General features: G+C 41.2%; 1 protein-coding gene across 1 annotated transcript in view; it reads right to left on the reverse strand.

Moving 5' to 3' along the window:
- LOC120530948 (claudin-16-like) overlaps positions 1–21,044 on the reverse strand; it is a 55,891-nt gene that overhangs the window by 2,055 nt on the left and 32,792 nt on the right. The window contains exon 5 of the mRNA XM_039755790.1: positions 1,146–1,337. Coding sequence (XP_039611724.1) covers positions 1,146–1,337 — 192 coding nt within the window. The remainder of the gene's footprint in view (positions 1–1,145; positions 1,338–21,044) is intronic.

Genomic DNA, 21,044 nt, shown 5'->3' on the forward strand with positions numbered 1-21,044 from the left:
GGACACACTATTCCATAACAGTCAATCAAAATCCACAATCTTGAACACCGGTAAACATGGTACATTAGATTTAGATTATCGCGTTGATGATGTCATGACATGTGGCTTCTGGGAATGCAGCCCCAGATATGGTCTGCCACATCACAGCAACAAACTAACAGTACCAATGTAAAATAGGTTGTGATAAATAAACTTTGTCAAAGTTAAACCAAAATTTAATGATATAAATAAATTCTTCACAAAACAATACACCTAAAATAAACACACACACTTGAAAACAGCCAAGGAGAGTGCAAAATAAAATAAAAACAAAACGTAATCATGACAATAGAAAGTTGAAAGTTTAGCATACTGTGGAATGTTGTATCCTACCCCAGATCAGTTGCTGCCATTTAGTCAGACCGTTTTCCAATTTTAAATGTAAATACAAATCTTAAAACTTAGGAAGTACCTTGAAATGGAGCTTACTATTGAAAGGCACTATATGTAACAATGTATGGATGCATACCATTACAAAAGAAAAATGTCTAAATTAGCGTAAGCCACCCTAATTCGAGATGCTCATAAGAAATAAAATGATTTACTTCATGATGTAGAAATACTTATTAAACAAAAATATCTATGTTAGATATTTGAAATTTAAAATGTGTGCTTCAATTTAAATGTTTAAAGACTATATATAGAAATTTGTCATTTTTCACCCTCTGATAGAGCTTCATAGTGGGATCTATAGTAAAGGATCAAAAATATCAAAACTAACCTTTTATTCACAATCACTGATCTTGAAATAGTCTAAACTGTTACCCCACATGCTTATGTGTTAAAAATATAATTTGTAAGCTTCTGGTAGTGACTTTTAGATGGCTAGGACCACCGGTAAAGAATCAAACATCAAAAATATTGACCTGCAAACTCAAAATAGCATTAAAATAAAGCTTCATATGTATATAATACCCATCCCTATTTTTTTCAAAGTTTTGTGAAAAGTAGTAACTTTGACCCCTTGTATCCCTTTAGGGGTAAAGCCCTGGGGTAAGTTAATGTGGTCTGCACAAGTCCTTCTCACAATATAGAACACAAGTGTTTTAGTGGGCTCAACCTTCACCCCCCCCAGCCAATGTTCTGTTTGAAGATTAAAGTCTTACCTCTGAATATATAAAGACAACAAGTGAGCACAATTGAAGCTAGAAAGCAGCCTGTTGATCCTGCCATTCCCAGCCAGCAGGACCAGCCAAATTCATAGTGGATACCTAAAAAGACATTCTGCAGGACAAGAGTTGCCCTCTCCACGTACACATCCACTGCATACCACACGGAGCCAATCATTCCTGGGATTCCTGCAAGGTGGTAAGATGGGCATATTATACAGGTAATTCTTAGATTAGATGTCAATGCTTCTGAATTCTTTACACTTGCACAGAATTCCTTATACAGCAAAATATATAAAGTTAAATATGAGGGAGTTGAAATAACATTTTAAAGTCCATGCAAGGGGGAACAAAAAGCTCTCAGAATCAGTCAATAGCATGAGAGTAGAATGTAATTATTGATTATGTTGTGTGGCAGACAGCTGGGGTACCTACCCAGCCGGGATGCCCGGACGGACCACGAGAGGGACAATACCTCCCCTGAACCACGAGAGGGCAGCCGCCCTGGTTTGCAGGGGGGCCATGGAAACAGAGCTGGGAAGCTCATCCCTGTTGGGACCCGTGGCCACCACCAGTAAGATTAACAAGTCCTGGAATGCAGCACTTCTGCCACACCCGGGAGTGCTGCCAGAACTAAGTCCAGGAACACCTGGAATGCTTCCGGGTACTCATATGGCACTTCCACCACACCGGGAAGTGTCATCAACGGACTATCAGGAAGCACCTGAAGCACATCCAGGGTGGTATAAAAGGGGCTGCCTCACTTGATGAGCCGGAGTTGGGAGGAAGGAGATGGAGCTTGTAAGGAGGAGAGTAGAGGCGAGAGAAAGAGAAGGAGAGGCTGTTGGTGATTAAGGCATTGTGGTGCTGTTGTTTATAATAAACGTTTGTGTTTTGGACATTCAGTGTCTGTCTGTCTGTGTCCAGGGGCTGTCTTTCCACAGTTGCTAGATATCATATGCTTACAATCTGTTTAATCAGTCCACCAAATGGCATCATGGGCAGTGTGTGTTTCTGCCATTTATTCCACAATTGTGCATGCGACTTTATTTCTCCAAGCCACCATGGCAGATTTTCAAGAGACAATTGTCACATTATTCAACATCAATAGACTTGTTCATGAAGAGTTTGTTATCCATGAACAGACTGTTAATCTGCAACATTACACTGAACTGCTGAAGTATCTATGAGACAGCATGAGACAAAACCATCCAGAGAAGTGACACACCCAAAACTAGATTTTACACCATGTCAGTGCACCTGCATACACCACATTTTAATTCAAAAACAATGTGATGGCTGTTTCACATCCCTTACATTTACAGATCTCACTCTGTGTGATGTCTTTTGGCTCCTAAAATTAAAACTGATGCTGAATCGTCGAAGATTTGTTACAGTGGAAGAAATCCAGGAAAAAATGTAGGAGGCTCTAGGCATGGTAACAAAAGATGGATACAGGAAATGTTTCCAGGAATGAAAGAAATGCTAGGACAAGTGTATTATACCTCTAGGAGAGTATTTTGTAGGTGGCTAAAATTAAATTGATGTAGGTTTTATAATAAAGTTTTTTTTAACAGTTCTGGGAATATTTGGGTTGTTCCTCATATATGGGAATATTTTTTCATATATTCATTTTCAAGTATTATGATAAGTCTAGAATTTTTTTATTATAATTTTTATTGCAATTACTATAACTATTTTTAGTTGACAATTTTTTGACATTAAAATATGTCTACTTTTTCAGTCTGGTGTGTGTCAATATAAAGTGGCATTGCCCCACTGTTGTAGACACACACCCCCACTCTATACACCTTGACTACATTCAGCCTGCATTACGTTTGCCAGGCTTTAAGACAACCTCTTCCAGCCAGGAGGTTCCAAAATCTTGGAAGTCTTCATTTATATATTCAGTTTTTAAACTAACTTCATTAGTTTCTGAAACACATCCTGAGGGCATCAGGATTTGCAGCTATTGCATGTTGCTGCACACTGCCAAACATACCCACACGCTGGGTCAATTTAGAGTGGCCAGTTAAATAAACCAGGACAGCAGTGTGTGAGAAAAAAAAAGTTTAATACCTAGAGAAAAACTTGAAACAGATATTGGGAGGATACGCACACTACACAACGACCCTGTCACTAATAGCCGCAGGCATCACAAGTATTTAAGCTGAACTTGTATGCCGATTAAACAATTAGACTCATATGCCAAAGCAATTATTATTAATTATTTTTCGACTCTGGGTGGTCAACCCTAGGACTTTAATCACTGTGTTGATATAACACTATCTTTCTGTCTGTCAGTCTTTATTTTACAAAGCATCTTTTATCATTAACAACATCACAAAGTAGGAGCATGCCACAGTGTACTTGTGAAGTCAGAATAAGTCATGCAGAGGATTATGACTCTAGTAAAACTTGATACATTTATTAAATGAGGTCAAAACCAGCCATGTTTGAGATTGGCACTCACGCTCATTGTCCTTTTATCCCTCTCAGCTGAAGAAATATGCCTACACTGATTGTGGCTCCTAGGCTTGTAATCTCTGCAGGGTGGTGACAGTAACCTTGCTATACAGAAAGTTTTGTGACATACAGTTTTGAAACAACAAATTTCAACATGACAATTTTGTAATCTTCTTATGTTATAGTCTGTGTCTGACACACTAACACTGAGTAGTTTTGACTAATGAATTATTCATCAGAATTGTTTTAAGAGACTCTAATGGAGCTCATTTATATCAACAGTAATATGTCTGCATAATGACTCATGTGACTGTGGCAGCCAAGTCAGAACTTTTCTTTCCAATTTTGTTGGTTTAGAGTTTTTCTGGTGTGTGTTCTGACCAAAGTGTATTTATTTATTTATTTATTTGTTTGTTTGTTTGCTTGCCTGTTTAAAGATCTTCTGCAAAATCCCAAATTTCTCACTGTGGACAAATACGTATCTATCTATCTATCTATCTATCTATCTATCTATCTATCTATCTATCTATCTATCTATCGATCTATCTATCTATTATATAGTGCCTTATCTATCTATCTATCTATCTATCTATCTATCTATCTATCTATCTATTATATAGTGCCTTATCTATCTATCTATCTATCTATCTATCTATCTATCTATCTATCTATTATATAGTGCCTTATCTATCTATCTATCTATCTATCTATCTATCTATCTATCTATCTATCTATTATATAGTGCCTTATCTATCTATCTATCTATCTATCTATCTATCTATCTATTATATAGTGCCTTATCTATCTATCTATCTATCTATCTATCTATCTATCTATCTATCTATTATATAGTGCCTTATCTATCTATCTATCTATCTATCTATCTATCTATCTATCTATCTATCTATCTATCTATTATATAGTGCCTTATCTATCTATCTATCTATCTCTCTATGCTGTTTCGCTGTCGGTCTGTGGTTTGATTGCGTAGGTCTTTCGTGGGCGTGTCTGTGGGTTGCTGGCGGGAGGTGGAGGAGGTGGTGGCGTGCCGGGTGGGCTCGTGAGTATTTCTTATTCTTTTTTCCTAATCTTTATATTTTTTGTTTTTTGTTTTCTCTAATGTGTAGGGGTTATTTTGCTGTCTACATATTGTTTTTCTTATTGACTCCAGTATTGTATTTGCGAGACAAACACCGCCTGGCTTGATGCCGCGCAATTTTGAAAACTTAACACGCCGGCATGGCGTGAAGTTGTTGGTTGATCCGATGGTCTCTGTTGAGGCGTGTGTAGTGGAAGTCGGCAAGTTAATCGGCTGTAAAAATGTACGTTCAGCGTCTCGGATGAATAAAAGTGTTGTCCTGTTTCTAAATGATGAGAGTTTGGTGCATACTCTTGTTCAGAATGGTGTGATTATTAACGGTACCTTAATTTCAGTTTTACCTCTTTCTACTCCTGCACGGAGAGTGATTATTTCAAATGTTCCTCCGTTTCTAAAGAATGATATTCTCATCAAAGAACTTGAAAGATATGGGCAGATCATATCAAAAGTTTCAATGATTCCCTTGGGCTGTCGATCACCCGACTTAAAACATGTCGTTTCTTTCAGGAGACAAGTTCACATGATTTTAAACGATTTACAAGGTGAACTTGATGTGGCTCTCAAATTCAGAGTAGATGGATTTGATTATGTGGTTTTTATATCATCCGAGTCCATGAAATGTTTTAAGTGCGGTCAAGTGGGGCACAAGGCTAGCCAGTGTAAGCGTTCTGAGGAAACTACAGACTCCGCAGTACCTGGTGTTTCTAAAAGTAGCCGCGAGGACTACTCGATATTATTTGACGATGAAGGCAGTGAGTCTTCCGTCAGTTTTTCTGATGTGGAGGAGGACTTAATGGAGGGCCCTGGTCAGAGTGTGCAGGATCAGGGCAGTTCTTTACCTGCTATGATGGCGCAACTGGCACCTGAACGTGCAGCTGAGCCGGCGGATGCGGCTGAGTCCGCGCCCGCAACTAAAGTCGTGCAGAGTGGTGAGAGCGCCCCAGAGAAGGACGCTGCGGCTGAGGCCGGATCACTGCCTACGGACGGTGTTACTGTTCATTCTGCACATACGAGTGATGGTGCTGAGCAGCCTGTGAGTGTGGCTTCCGTTCATGATGATGGGGCTCTGCCCAGCGCCGAGCTCATTGAAACAGAAGCTGTACAACAGATACGAGAGGTTGAGGAGAATGTTAGGGCTGAGGGTGCGATCAATAAGATGAGCACCTCAGCAGACAACAGCGAGAGCAATGTTCAAGAAATGGAGGATGACACAGAGTGGGTAAAGCCTGTGACAAGAAAAAGGAAAGACGGGTCCGCATGTAGCAGTGTTGCACTTAAACACAATAAAGTTGAGAGCTCAGTCTCCGCAGCTGACGACTCAGAGAATGTTCAAGATGAGCCTGAGGTGCCTGCAGACGTCGGTATTGTGAGTCAGGATGAAGGCGGTGGCTCAGGGACATCAGTGAGGTCCAATCTGTCACCTCAGCTGAGCTTCCGTGGTGGCTACAGTAACGACAACATAATCCGTTTTGTAAAATTTATTGAGGGCAAGAGGGGTGTGAATGTGAGTCACCATTTCCCCGATCTCCAACTGTTTTTGAGCTCAGCTAAGGGGGTCCTACGCCAGGCTACAGCTTTAGGCCTTAAGAGAACTGAAGCTGTGCGGCTGAAAATGTGATGAGCAGGGTGAAAAGATCCTTAAATCCCAAGCCAGTATGATGTACTGCTGGACACGTCCTTCCATGTCTTTTTTAAAGTTGTTTTTGGTGACTGCTTTTCTTTTTTGCTTTTTCATGCCTTTGTGTAATTTTGGCACAATTAACATCAATGGAAGTCGACATGACAACAAGCGGGTCGCGGTGTTTGATTATCTACTTAATAAGGAGCTTAGTGTTATTTTTTTACAAGAAACTCACACAGACCCTGCTAACCAGGCAGACTGGCACAGAGGCTGGCAGGGACAGATGTTTTTGAGCCACGGGTCGAGTGTTAGTGCCGGGTCGCCATTCTGTTTTCTACTTCTTTCTCACCCGACTCGACTAGCGTGACAGAGGTAGTTAAAGGCAGACTGCTGAAAGTGGAAGCCTGCTTAGGGGGCACAACGTGGGTCTTCATAAATGTTTATGCACCCAATGAAGGAAGGGAGCGTTTGCTGTTTTTCTCTTTGCTCCATGACTTACTTGTGCAGTGCAAAGATGAAGATCTTGTTTTGTGGGGAGATTTTAACTGCACAGATGACGCCTCCTTAGATAGAAATGGCCTGGAGCCTCACCCCAGCTCCGCGGCTCACTTAAAGTCAGTCCTCAGCAAGGCCGACCTTTTTGATGTCTGGAGGGCATTACACCCAGGAATTCGCCAGTACACGTGGGTGAAGGGTTCGGGGGGCTCGATCTCCATGGCGAGACTAGATAGAGTGTATTGCTTGAATCACCACAGCAATCTTATAGCGAACTGCTCCATTCATCCTTCTGGCTTTTCTGATCACAGTCTTGTCCTTCTCAAAGTTTCACTTCCATTTCGATCTTCCTTTCCGTCATACTGGCACTTCAACAACAGCCTACTGAAAGATCTCCGTTTCATTGAAGTTTTGAATTCTTCTGGAAGAGGTGGAGGTTGACGACAAGTTCCTTTTCATCTCTGCGGCAGTGGTGGGACTGTTCAAAACTCAGATCAAAGTGCTGTGTCAGCAATACACGCAGAATGCAACTCAGAATATGAGGAAGGCAATGGCAGAGTTGGAGGAGGACATCTTAGAGCTTTCTTCGTCTTTAGACAGCTCTTTAACGATGGCGTCTTTGAAAATCTAAAAACAAAAAAACAAGATCTCATGGACTTATTGGACAGACGGGTGCATGGTGCTCTTGTGCGCTCAAGAATTCAGGAGTTGGTCGAAATGGATTCTCCTTCTCAATTTTTTTTTGGACTTGAAAAGAAAAGATCACAGAGTAAAGTGATTCACGCTCTGAAAAATGAGGATGGGCGATCATCGAGGAGCCTGAGGCCATCAGAGCTATTGCTCATGATTTTTATAAAAGCTGTTCTGTGCGAAACAACAGAAGATTCTTCTGAGACCAGGAGCCTCCTAGACAACCTGCCACAAATCCCCAAAACGGAAAAAGAGCTTCTGGATACAACCCTCAGCTTACAGGACTTGACTACGGCCCTCAGCTAACTAAATACAGGAAAGTCACCTGGCATAGACGGCCTGACGGTCGAGTTTTTTAAGACATTCTGGAATTTATTAGGTGCGGATTTATTGGCAGTCTTCGGAGAGAGCATAATGAACAATGAACTGCCATTATCCTGTCGGCGGCTGTTATTGCTCTGCTCCCAAAAAAAGGAGATTTGTCCGACCTCAAGAACTGGCGTCCTGTTAGCCTTTTATGTACGGATTATAAGATTCTGTCCAGGGCTCTGGCTACTCGCCTGCGTAGAGTAATGGGGTGTGTCATCAGGTCAGATCAGACCTACTGTGTGCCAGACCGCTCCATCTTTGACAATATATTTCTGGTGCGAGACCTGATTACGACTTCAAAGCTTCTCGGTTTAAAGGCAGGAATGATCTCATTGGATCAAGAAAAGCTTTTGACAGAGTGGATCACCAATATCTGTTCAGAGTCCTACAAGCTTTTGGGTTTGGGTCCTCCTTCTCCAAATACATTGGAATGCTTTACTCAAATATATATGGCGTTCTGAAGATTAACGGTGCCACAACAGCCCCTTTCTCTGTCACCAGGGGTATTCGCCAGGGCTGCCCACTCTCAGGGATGCTCTACTCTCTGTCAATTGAGCCCCTCCTAGAGCAGCTCAGGCGTCGTCTTTCTGGTCTCAGCATCCCAGTTTGCCCCACTGCTTGTTTTAAGGTCGTTGCCTACGCAGATGATATTACTGTCTTTGTGTCTTCTACATCTGAGGTAAACACTTTAGTCAACTGCTTAGACGTTTTCAAAACTGACGCAGCGAAAGTCAATTGGCTCAAGAGCAATGCTTTCTTGCTGGGTGACTGGGGACTCGCGTCTCCTCCAGCTCTTCCTGAGACCCTCCAATGGAATAGAAACGTGTTTAAGTACCTGGGGGTGTATTTAGGCACAGATGGCACTGCTGTAGAAAATTGGGTGGGGTGGACAGATCTGATCCAAGCAAGGCTGAACCGTTGGAAGTGGCTTCTGAGGGACATTTCATGTAGAGGCAGGGTGTTAATCCTGAATAACTTGATTGCCTCCATGTTTTGGCACAAGCTCAGGTGTGCTGATCCACCAATAGCTCTGATCAAATCCGTACAGACGATCATCCTTGACTTTTTTTGGGACAGTCTACACTGGGTCCAGAGAGGTGTGCTGCACCTACCAGTGGCAGAAGGAGGGCAGGGACTGATTGACGCCAGAAGTAAAATCGAGGCCTTCAGGCTCCAGACGCTGCAGAGGCTGTTCTATGGTCCAGACGGCCTGCCTTGGAGAGACCTGGCGTTTGTAATTTTACACAAAGTGAGCGAGTTAAAATTTGACAAACAGCTACTCCTCTTAGACGTCTCCAAACTAACTTTATCAGTTTTGCCAAAATTCTATCAGTCAATGTTGCTTACTTGGCATAGTAAACTTATGAGATCTCGTTTTGTTTTTGGCAATCTTCATTGTTTTTTAGAGGAACCTCTGATTAGGAATAATGTGTTGAACTCTCCTCTGCTTTTCTCTTGTCACTTCACCTCAATCCTTATTAAAAGTGGAATCACGAAGATTGGCCATCTTTTAAATAACCACACTAGCACATGGCACACCGCAGCACACCTCACATCGGTCCTGGGCGTGAGGTCTGAACGCCTTGTACACCACTTTCTGTGCCAGTTTAAGGAGGCCTTGGTGAACTTAGGCGCAGGGTCACTGTGCCAGAGCGCTCTCCAGACAATCCGATCTTTGACTCAGATGTCACAGAGCTCGTCATCCAAGTCAAACCCAACGTCACAGACTGCACTGACCGGCCAGGCTCCATTCTGAAAGTTGGCAACTTAATAGACAAGCAGTTTGACACGATGGGAAAAATGAGCTCTACCAGGTGTGTGTTAAGGTGACTTTTTATAAATTTCTTAGAGACTTGCCAGACACACGCTGGAGACAAGAACTGCATGTTGGAGTGAATGAAACTCCAGCGTGGAGAACTTTTATAAACAACCACTGCAAAAAAGAATTGGCGACCTGCAATGGAGGATTCTTCATGGGGCTCTCGCCACCAACTCCTTTTTATCGGTTATTTCACCAGGAACATCAGATTGTTGTCCGTTTGTCAACAGCGAGACTGTTTTTCATCTTTTTGTTAACTGCAAACGGCTCGAACCATTTTTTATATTTCTCAAGATACTTTTGGATAGAATAGGACTGTCATTGTCAACTGTTGGATTTATTTTTGGTATTAAGTATACTCAGAGACAGAGAAACAAGTGTGTGCTGGGAAATTATCTACTGGGCCAAGCAAAACTGTCAATCCTCAAAACCAGGAGGAACAGAGAAAAAAACTCAAAGACCACCGATGTGCTCCTGATGTTTAAAGTGCTGGTGAAGTGCCGGTTGAAGCTGGAGTTCACTTACCATCAACTCATTGGAGACATGCAGACCTTCTGTGATTTATGGGGGCTTGGGGGGGCTTTGTGTTCTGTTGAGAAGGGCAAGCTGGTGACTGGGTGGTGACTTCTTTAAATGTCCTTCAAAATATTTAAATACTGGATGATTGAAAGCTCAGAATAGGAGACTCCTGGGGAATACAATGCTGTGTGTATAATGGAGAACGATGTACGGAGTAGGAGACGAGTACAGGGGGAGTGATGGTGGAGTAAACTGATTATGAATTGTGTGTTTATTATGGACAATTATTTATTATTTATGTGTGAATCAGGAGGCATGTATAAGGGAATAGTGGGTTAATGAACAAATTATGAATTACTTATTTAATATGGAAATTCTGTACTTTATGTGTGGAGTAAGAAGTGTGCACGGGGCAATAGTAGTGGAGTAATGCAACATATTTATTAACTGCATACTACTGCTGTGTTCAATTTTTTTTTTTGTTGTTGCACGAAGTAAAGTTTAATTTTTAATATTAAAATAATCTATTAATATGCAGAGTGGGAGGAGTGTAAAGGGGGAGTAATGGTGGTTTTTGTGTTATAATGAATTACCATCTGATTTTCTTATTAATGAGCGGAGTAGGAGGAGTGTAAAGGGGGAGTAGTGGTGGTCTTTGTATTATAATGAATTGTCAACTTTTGATTATATTTATGAGCGGAGTAGGAGGAGTGTAAAGGGGGAGTAGTGGTGGTTGTGTGATACAGACTTTTTTGTTAATATCCTGAATATTGGGATTGTTTGTCTTATGACTGTATTTTTTGTTATTGTTCATAATAAAGGTCATTTTAAAAATAAAAAAAATAAAATATCTATCTATCTATCTATTTATTATATAGTGCCTTATCTATCTATCTATCTATCTATCTATCTATCTATTATATAGTGCCTTATCTATCTATCTATCTATCTATCTATCTATCTATCTATCTATCTATCTATCTATTATATAGTGCCTTATCTATCTATCTATCTATCTATCTATCTATCTATCTATTATATAGTGCCTTATCTATCTATCTATCTATCTATTATATAGTGCCTTATATATCTATCTATCTATCTATCTATCTATCTATCTATCTATCTATCTATCTATCTATCTATCTATCTATCTATCTATCTATCTATCTATTATATAGTGCCTCATATATCTATCTATCTATCTATCTATCTATCTATCTATCTATCTATCTATCTATTATATAGTGCCTTATATCTATCTATCTATCTATCTATCTATCTATCTATCTATCTATCTATCTATCTATCTTGTCTTGCTGTTTCTCTGTGTGTCGATTGCTTTGGTCTGGAGTGGAAGTGGCCTTTGTGCTAGCAGGAGAGTGAGTTGAGTTTAGCTTTTTCTTTTTTTCATTTTTTTCTTTTATTTCTTTTTTCTAGTCATTTCTCTTAATTCTTAGCTGTGTTATTTATATATAGTCATTATTTCAAGTTTATTTAGTGTTTTTTTTAAAAAGAAGTGGCTAGGATGGCTGTGTCCCGAGGGATACAGCCAGGCCTTTTGCCACATGGCTTTGAAAAACTTAGCAGAAGAAATGGCATCAAGCTGATTGTTGATCCAGTAGTTTCAGTAGAGAAGTGTGTTACTGAAATTGGAAAAATAATTGGATGTAAAAACATTATCTCTGCTTCAAGAATGAATAAGGCTGTCGTGATATTTTTAAATGAAGAGGCCTTAGTTCACCAACTGGTTCAGGAAGGCCTAGTCATTAATGGAACCCTCATTTCTGTTTTGCCGCTTTCAACTCCTGCAAAGAGGATTATAATCTCTAATATTCCTCCTTTCTTGAAGAATGAACTGCTACGTAATGAATTGCGCAGGTATGGCGAGATTATTTCTGACATTACTATGATTCCTTTGGGGTGTAAACAGCCAGAATTAAAACATGTGGTCTCATTTAGGAGACAGGTTTTTATGCTCCTCAACAGAGGTTACAGTGAGTTAGATGTTGCTCTGAAGTTCAAAGTAGATGGATGTGACTATATTGTGTTTATATCTTCTGATTCAATGAAATGTTTTAAATGTGGCCGTGCAGGGCACAAAGCAGTTGACTGTAAAAGAGCTGATGGTAGTCATGCTATGGGAGGGAACATAAATGCAGTGAGTGAGTCAGATGTAGAGGATGAGTCTGAGGACTCGACTCCGATGCTGAAGATCAGCAGATTGTTATCTGTGAGGTATCCACAGGTACTCTTAGCTCAACTGTAGGAAGTTCTGATAATCAGATACCCAGTTGTAGCTCCACAGTTGAAAGGAGTGAAATAAAGAAAGCTGAGATAAAAATGCCTGAAGTGGATGGATCGGCCAAGGCCGAGTTGAAGTCCTCTACTGTGAATATAAATCAGGATGAAGAAAAGGGCCAAGCTAAGGCCGAGGTTATGCAGCCTGTCATTGAAACTACACCAACTGAGGTGGATGACATTGAAAGTCTGAATGCTGACGCTGCTACCTGTGAGCCATCTAAGGTGGATGAGCAGGCCGAGGCCAGTCCTGAGTCCACAGTCCACAGTGAAACTGCTTGCCCTCTCTTAAATGTCAAAGCTGTGGCAGAAACTGAACCAGGCACTAATTCAGGCAGTGCAGTTAGGGAAGAAAAAGCTGGAATTGTTGAGGAAATGAATGTTGAAGAAGAATGGACGACACTCCCCAGAAAGAGGAAAGAAACCTCAGATGGTGGAGTAGGAGCCAAGAGAAGTAACAAAATGAACCTGACAGAGGGGGCTGACGTGTCTTTGAAGAATCGTTTTCTAAGTACCAGAGAGGTGACAATTAGCCCAGAGTGTGAGGGGAGTCAGCAGGGTGGTGAGGACAGTGACTCTTGTATGTCAAGTGACAATTTAACTGGCACTCTTGGAAAAACTGAATACAGCACAGAAAGCATTCTGAGCTTTCTGGATTTTCTTGAAGGCAAAAGGAAGGTGAATGTCGTAGAACATTTTCCTGACCTGGAACTTTTTTTGGTTTCAGCCAAGCGAGTTATGCGCAATGCTGTTCCTTTGGGAATGGAAAGAAAAGAATTTAATCGGTTAAAGAATGTTATCAGCAAAGTTAGAAAGTCTCTCACCTCCAGCACATAATGGCTCCACACCAGCTCTCTCTTTTCATTAGTTAAAGTTCTTCTTGTCATTGCTGCTCTGTTTCTTTTCTTTCTAATGCCTGTTTTCTCTTTGGGCTCTTTGAATGTTAACGGCTGCAGAGACTCCTTAAAGAGAGCCGTACTTTTCAATATTTGGAACAGAAAAAACTAGATGTTACTTTTCTTCAAGAAACTCATACTGACCCAATGAATGAGTCGGAGTGGCAGAGGGACTGGAGTGGGACATCGATTCTGAGCCACGGCTCCAGTGCCAGCGCAGGGGTGGCAGTGCTCTTCAGTAAGGCGTTTCTCCGGAGTCCATTGACTGTTTTGAGCAAATTAAAGGTCGTCTCATGAAGGTCGTTGCACGTATTCAGGGTATAAACATTATTTTCTTAAATGTCTACGCTCCAAATGAAGGCAAAGAGAGAGTTTTTTTTTTCTTTTGTTAAAAGACGTGCTAGCTGAGTGCAGTTCAGAGGACGTTGTGTTCTTAGCTGGCGATTTTAATTGCACTGAAAATGCAGAGATGGACAGGAATGGCGCTGAGCCTCACCCGGGGTCAGTCAAGGTGTTGCAGTCGGTCCTTCATCAGCAAGAACTTGTGGATGTGTGGAGAGAGTCGAACCCGACAGCAAGACAGTACACATGGCTCAAGGCCTCCAGTGGCATGTTATCCATGGCAAGGCTGGACAGGATTTATACGTTACGGCACAATCTGAACCTCATTTTGGGCTCTTGTCTTCTGCCCACAGGGTTTTCAGACCATAGTTTAGCTCTCACTCGTTTCTCTTTGGGGTCTGAGCGTAATTTTAAATCTTTCTGGCATTTTAATACTAAACTTCTTAAAGACTCTCTATTTCTTCAACACTTTCGTCTCTTTTGGGACAAATGGAGACTCAGCAAAATGAATTCTCATCTCTGAAGCAATGGTGGGACGTCTCCAAGGTCCAAATTAAACTTTTTGCCAGTTTTATTCTGAACATTCTTCTAGAAAGGTCACCATGGCCATTAAAGAACTGGAAGAGGACATTGGGATAATTCAAACCAAACTGGAAACCGGTTTTAATGCCAATTTGCTTGAGTCTCTAAAAGACAAAAAAGATTCTCTGAGGTCCCTGCTGGATGAACAGGTGAAGGGCGCCATTGTCAGGGGGAGATTCCAGAATATTTCCCAAATAGACGCCCCTACGCAGTTTTTCTTTTCATTGGAGAAGAAGGTTGCTCAGGCAAAAATCATTCACTGTCTGAAAACTGCAGATGGGACTGAAATGACGGAGACCGAGGAGATCCGGGAATTTGCCTTCAAATTTTATAAAGACTTATTCTCTGCAGAAACAGTGGACTTGTCCTTAAACACAGAAATTTTCTTTAATGACCTACCACAGTTGACTCCATCCACCAAGGAAGAACTCGACCTGCCACTATCGCTGGAGAGCTCACTAGTGCTCTTGGGAGTTTAAATCAGAACAAAGCCCCTGGGATCGATGGACTTCCCGTCGAATTCTACAAGTCCTTTTGGGATATCATGGGTAAGGACTTCCTGACTGTGTTTGTGGAGAGCATCAGGGATAAAGAACTTCCGGTGAGTTGTCGGAGAGCAGTATTGACTCTTTTACCAAAAAAAGGGGATCTCTGCAACATTAAAAACTGGCGACCGGTCAGCCTGCTGTGCTCAGACTATAAAATCTTTTCTAAAGCGCTGGCTCTTCGTCTGAGGACTGTCATGAACTGCTTGGTGGCCTTCGATCAGTCATACTGTGTCCCTGAACGATGCATTTTTGATAACATTTTCTTTGTGCGGGATTTGGTATCTGCTTCTGACATTTTTGGGTTTAAGGCAGGTCTCGTCTCACTAGATCAAGAGAAGGCCTTTGACCGGGTAGACCACCAGTATTTATTTAAAGTTCTAGAAAGGTTTGGTTTTGGTGAGACCTTTCTAGGATATATTAAATTAATGTACACGAATGTGTTTAGTGTTTTAAAAATTAATGGAGGGTTGGGAGCCCCATTTTCTGTTACAAGGGGCATTCGTCAGGGGTGTGCACTCTCCGGTATGCTATACTCGCTGTCCATAGAGCCCCTGCTCCACAGACTTCGCCAATGTCTTCACGGCCTGTCATTGCCTGTGTGTCCCACTGAATCTTTTAAGGTGGTGGCATATGCTGACGATGTCACAGTTGTCATCACTGAATCTGACGATGTTGTCCTGCTGCAGGACTGTTTACAGGTGTTTCAAATGGTGTCATCTGCCAGGGTCAACTGGTCCAAATGCAATGCCTTTCTGATGGGCAACTGGGACTGTCCTCCCCCAAACCTCCCAAGTGGTTTAACATGGAACTCTAAGGTATTTAAACATCTGGGAATTTACATTGGGAAGTCTGGAGCCACAGCTGATAACTGGGAAGGTTTAATTGACCAAATTCAGGGGAGACTGAACAAATGGAAATGGGTGGTCGCCAAGCTCTCTTTTCGGGGTAGGGTGCTTATTATTAATAATTTAATTGCTTCAATGCTTTGGCATAAATTTAGGTGTGCAGATCCTCCAGTTTGGCTGTTAAAAGAAATTCAGGGGATATTACTGGATTTTTTTTGGGACAAACTTCATTGGGTGAAACGCAGTGTGATACATCTGCCTGTGGATGAAGGTGGTCAGGGCTTGGTGGACATTCTGAGTAGAATTGAAGCTTTTAGGCTGACAGATTTACAGCGTCTCTTGTATGCCCCTCAGCCTTTACTGTGGAGGAGTTTAGCATTCGCTTTTTCACAGGGTCGGAAATCTTAATTTTGATTGGCAACTCTTTTTAATTGATGTCAAGCGATTGGCGCTATCTGTGCTGCCCACCTTTTACCGCAACATGTTATTGATTTGGCACACCAAAATGAACAGAGTGGGAATTAATGTGGAGTCAGTCTTCTGGTTACTCGAAGAACCGGTAATATGGAATCCAGTCTTGGAGTTTGACTCGGTCAGTTTAAACTCACTGCTAATGAACAAAGGCTTTACCAAAGTAGCCAACTTTATTGATCCAGTCAGCAACCAGTGGAAGTCTGGGGAAGCTGTGGCACGTGAGCTCGGGATTAGGTCTGTCCGTCTTGGGGGGTCGATTATTAACAAACTTAAAGGCTCTTTAGTGCAATTGGGTGCAGGTCCTCTGTGTGAGGATTATATCTCTGGAGATCTCATAAAAGAGGCAGAACCTCCTGAATGTAAAATTACAATTAAACCAAATGTAAAAGATTTTATCAGTTCTAATAACTCCATTTTAACAATTAATCACATAAATGGAATTTCTTTCCAAAATTTGTCAAAAAAAGAATTGTATGACTGGTGTCTTAAAGTGTCCCATTTTATTAATTTGAAAGACATGACTGATACCCTGTGGAGGAACACTCTGTGTCTGCATGACACGACATCTCCAGCATGGAGGACTTTATATAAACCGCCAATTGAGAAAAGAGTTGGTGACCTGCAGTGGAGGATTCTACATGTGGCAGTAGCCACCAATTCATTTTTAAAAACTATTGGTGCCAGCATAACAGATCAGTGTCCATTCTGCCTTCAGAAAGAAACAGTTTATCATTTATTTCTGTATTGTACCAGATTACAACCACTGCTGCATTTTCTTGATTTATTGTTGATGGATTTGGGAATTATATTTAATAACCTCATTTATATTTTTGGAATGCCGGTGTCAAGAGTTTGTAAAAGACAATGTTTACTTGGCAATTTTTTGTTAGGCCAGGCCAAGATGGCAACGTTAAAAACGAGAAGAAACCGAGATAAAGATTTGAAAACCACTGATGCTCTATTAATGTTTAAGGTCTTCCTTCAAAGGAGATTGAGAATTGAATTTGAATATTTTAAATTAATTAATCAATTAGATGTATTTAGAGAGATCTGGGCTGTAAATGATGTTTTATGCTCCTTGGAAGATGAATGTCTAGTCTTAAAGTATGAGTAGGAAAACTGTGTTATTAAATGTTGATTAATTTTGACTGTTAATTTGACTGCAATTATGTTATAATTGTTAATAAAGGTCTGTTTAAAATTAAAAATTATCTATCTATCTATTATATAGTGCCTTATCTATCTATCTATCTATCTATCTATCTATCTATCTATCTATCTATCTATCTATCTATCTATTATATAGTGCCTTATCTATCTATCTATCTATCTATCTATCTATCTATCTATCTATCTATCTATCTATCTATCTATCTATCTATCTATCTATCTATCTATCTATCTATTATATAGTGCTCTATCTATCTATCTATCTATCTATCTATTATATAGTGCTCTATCTATCTATCTATCTATCTATCTATCTATCTATCTATCTATCTATCTATCTATATATTATATAGTGCCTTATCTATCTATCTATCTATCTATCTATCTATCTATCTATCTATCTATCTATATATTATATAGTGCCTTATCTATCTATCTATCTATCTATCTATCTATCTATCTATCTATCTATTATATAGTGCCTTTATCTATCTATCTATCTATCTATCTATCTATCTATCTATCTATCTATCTATCTATATATTATATAGTGCCTTATCTATCTATCTATCTATCTATCTATCTATCTATCTATCTATCTATCTATATATTATATAGTGCCTTATCTATCTATCTATCTATCTATCTATCTCCTTCCTGTTCTTGCTGTCGCTGTGCATGCTGGGTGGTTGTCTTGAGTGTGAGCGAGTGGAACTGGTGGTGGACGCTGAGGTGAGTGTGGTGATTCTTTTTTCTTCTAATTTTCTAGTTTCTTATTTCTATCTTTTCTTTGGTGAAAACAGCTACACTTGTTTTTGTACTGAGTGGCTTAGGCCACGGCAGCCGCAATGGCTGCTAATCTTGAGCGTTTGAGCCGCCGCCATGGGATTAAACTTATATCGGAGGAGTTTGTTCCTTTAGAGGCGGGGGTTTTGGCGGTAGGCGAAGTGGTCGGATGTGACAATATTAAGTCAGCTTCACGAATGAGCGGGAATATCGTGGTTTTTTTGAGCTCTGTGGATTTAGTTCCGACAGTGGTTGAGAAGGGGGTGGTTATTAATGGCTCCTTTGTACAGGTTTCCCCTTTAGCCGTCCCGTCCCGTAGAGTAACAATTTCAAATGCGCCGCCTTTTCTCAAAAATGAAACTATAGCGAAAGAGTTGGAGCGGCATGGGCGTCTGGTATCGAAAATTCGGCACATTCCTTTAGGTTGTAAATCGCCTGATTTAAAACATGTCTTGTCATTTAGGAGACAAGTTTTATGGTTTTAAATAGAATGGATGACGAATTAAATGTGGCAATGAAGTTTAGAGTGGACGGTTTCGATTATGTGATTTTCGTCACTTCTAACGAAATGAAATGTTTTGGGTGCGGGAGTGAAGCACATTTAATTAAACAGTGTCCTGAGAAACACCACGGGAACAAGAAAACTAGCCGTACAAATACAGAAATAGAGGGGCAGAAAGTGGAAGATCACGAAATTGTGGCTGATGGCGCAGAGGCGCAAGGTGATAAGAATAAAAATGCTACTAGAGCTGAAGGGCAGGAGAATCAAGTGCCGCCCAGAGATGAGCCGAATGAAGGCGGTAGTGAAACGGTAGATCAAACAGCGACTGCAGCAGAAAGTGTGTGGGGAGAAATTGATATGGATGAGGGAGGCAGCAACGAGACAGAGGAAAAAAGTGAATTTAAACGTCCTGCTCAAAAAGGCAAGGAGAAAGAGAAGATCGGGCACGAAAGAAAATTGTTTTAAGTCAGGGCTCGGGGGTCGTTGGAGAGGATCCCGCCTATGGTCCTTGTCAGGAGGATTTTCCGTCTTCGCGGAGACGGCCGATAACGTCTCAAATGCGGGAGTGTCGGGGAAGAAAACGACGACGGTAATATCTCCGATGGGTCTGCTGCCTCGGAGCCCCCAGAGTTAAAAGCCAGGGGGGGTTACAGCGCTCAAAGTGTGAAAGAGTTTTTGGTGAATACCGCCGGAAAAAAGGGGGTGGATGTGGCCGAATTTTTCCCTGACATTGACCTCTTTCTATCGTCTGTCCGCGGGTTGCGACGAGACAAAGCAGTCTCCGCAATGTTTGATGTTAAAGAGCTCGTGAGGCTAAAGAATTTAACAAGTAAACTGAGAAAACAGTCCAATCTAAACACCACCTAATGGCTAAGCCCCTGTTAAATCTACTCCACAGTCTTTGTGGTGGTCCCTGTGTTTCATTGTGTGTTCATCTATCTATTCTGTTACCATGGCAAGTGTACACATAGGAACCCTAAATATTAACGGTGGGAGAAGTCCAGATAAGAGGGTCGCATTGTTTGATTTTATCAGACAAAAGACTTGAATGTCACCTTTCTACAAGAAACCCACATTGATGAGCAAAATCAGTGGGAGTGGAGCAGAGATTGGAAGGGGGACATTTTATTTAGTAATGGGACAAATGTTAGTGCTGGAGTGGCCATTTTATTTCTTGGAGGACTTCAAGTAGAAGTTTGCAGCACTGATGAGCTGGTGAAAGGGACTCCTGAAAGTGACGGTGAAACTTCAAGGCAGTGTCGTCACTTTCATTAATGTGTACCGAATGAGGGTGAGGAGGCTCCACTTCTTTAACAAGTTAGGAGATCTTTTATCCAAGTGTGACCCTGAGGAAGTGGTGGTGTTAGGAGGGGATTTTAATTGTACACTTGATACCAGAATAGACAGAAATAATGGGCTGGAACCGCACCCTCGCTCAGCACGAGCTTTAGGTAAAATAATTAAGGACATTGGGCTGGAAGATGTATGGAGGGCTAAAATGGGGCCTGTCGGCAATACACCTGGGGGCGGACGAGTGGAAATACGATCTCAATGGCAAGACTCGATCATTTTTATAGTTTTAAGCACCTGTTAGGTTTATTTAAGGTGTGCTCTATTGTGCCTACTGGATTCTCTGATCACAGTTTGGTGTGTTGTACACTTATTTGTAACACTTACAGACCCCGTAGTCCATACTGGCATTTTAACACACTCCTCCTTAAAGATCAGAACTTTAAAGAGTTATTTGTTCATTTCTGGGGAGGCTGGAAGGCTATGAAGAAGGAGTTCACCAGCTTACAACAGTGGTGGGAGGTTGGGAAGAGTCACATCCGGGCCTTGTGTCAGGAGTATACCAGAAATGTCACCCAAGTATTGCGGTCAGAAATGGCAGCTTTAGAAATTAAAATAGCTGAATTTCAACAGCTTCTAGAGAAGGGTCCAAATGAGCAGCTTCAGGCGAGCCTGACTTCTGCTAAACTGGGGTTGGCTCACCTGCTTGAGACCAGAGCTCAGGGGCTTTAGTGAGGGCCCGTTTCAACGACTGACTGAGATGGATGCACCAACTCAATATTTTTGGTTTAGAGAAAAAACTGCAGAGTAAAATCTTACATTGCATAAGAACACCCGATGGCAGTGAGACACAAGAGCCCAGTGAAATAAGGCAGGTGGTCCGAATTTTATGAACTTCTGTTTGCTGCAGATGGAGATGGTGGCAGTGAAGACCAACAGGCCTTTTTGCAGGACTTACCGCAGCTGCCCAATGCAGATGTGGCACAGCTAAATAGAGAGGTGACCTTTGCAGAACTCACCACAGCCCTGGGACAGCTGAAAACAGGGAAGGTCCCGGAATCGATGGAATACCAGTGGAGTTT

Source organism: Polypterus senegalus, chromosome 6 (genome assembly GCF_016835505.1).
Source record: "Polypterus senegalus isolate Bchr_013 chromosome 6, ASM1683550v1, whole genome shotgun sequence".
Classification (NCBI taxonomy): Eukaryota; Metazoa; Chordata; class Cladistia; order Polypteriformes; family Polypteridae; genus Polypterus; species Polypterus senegalus.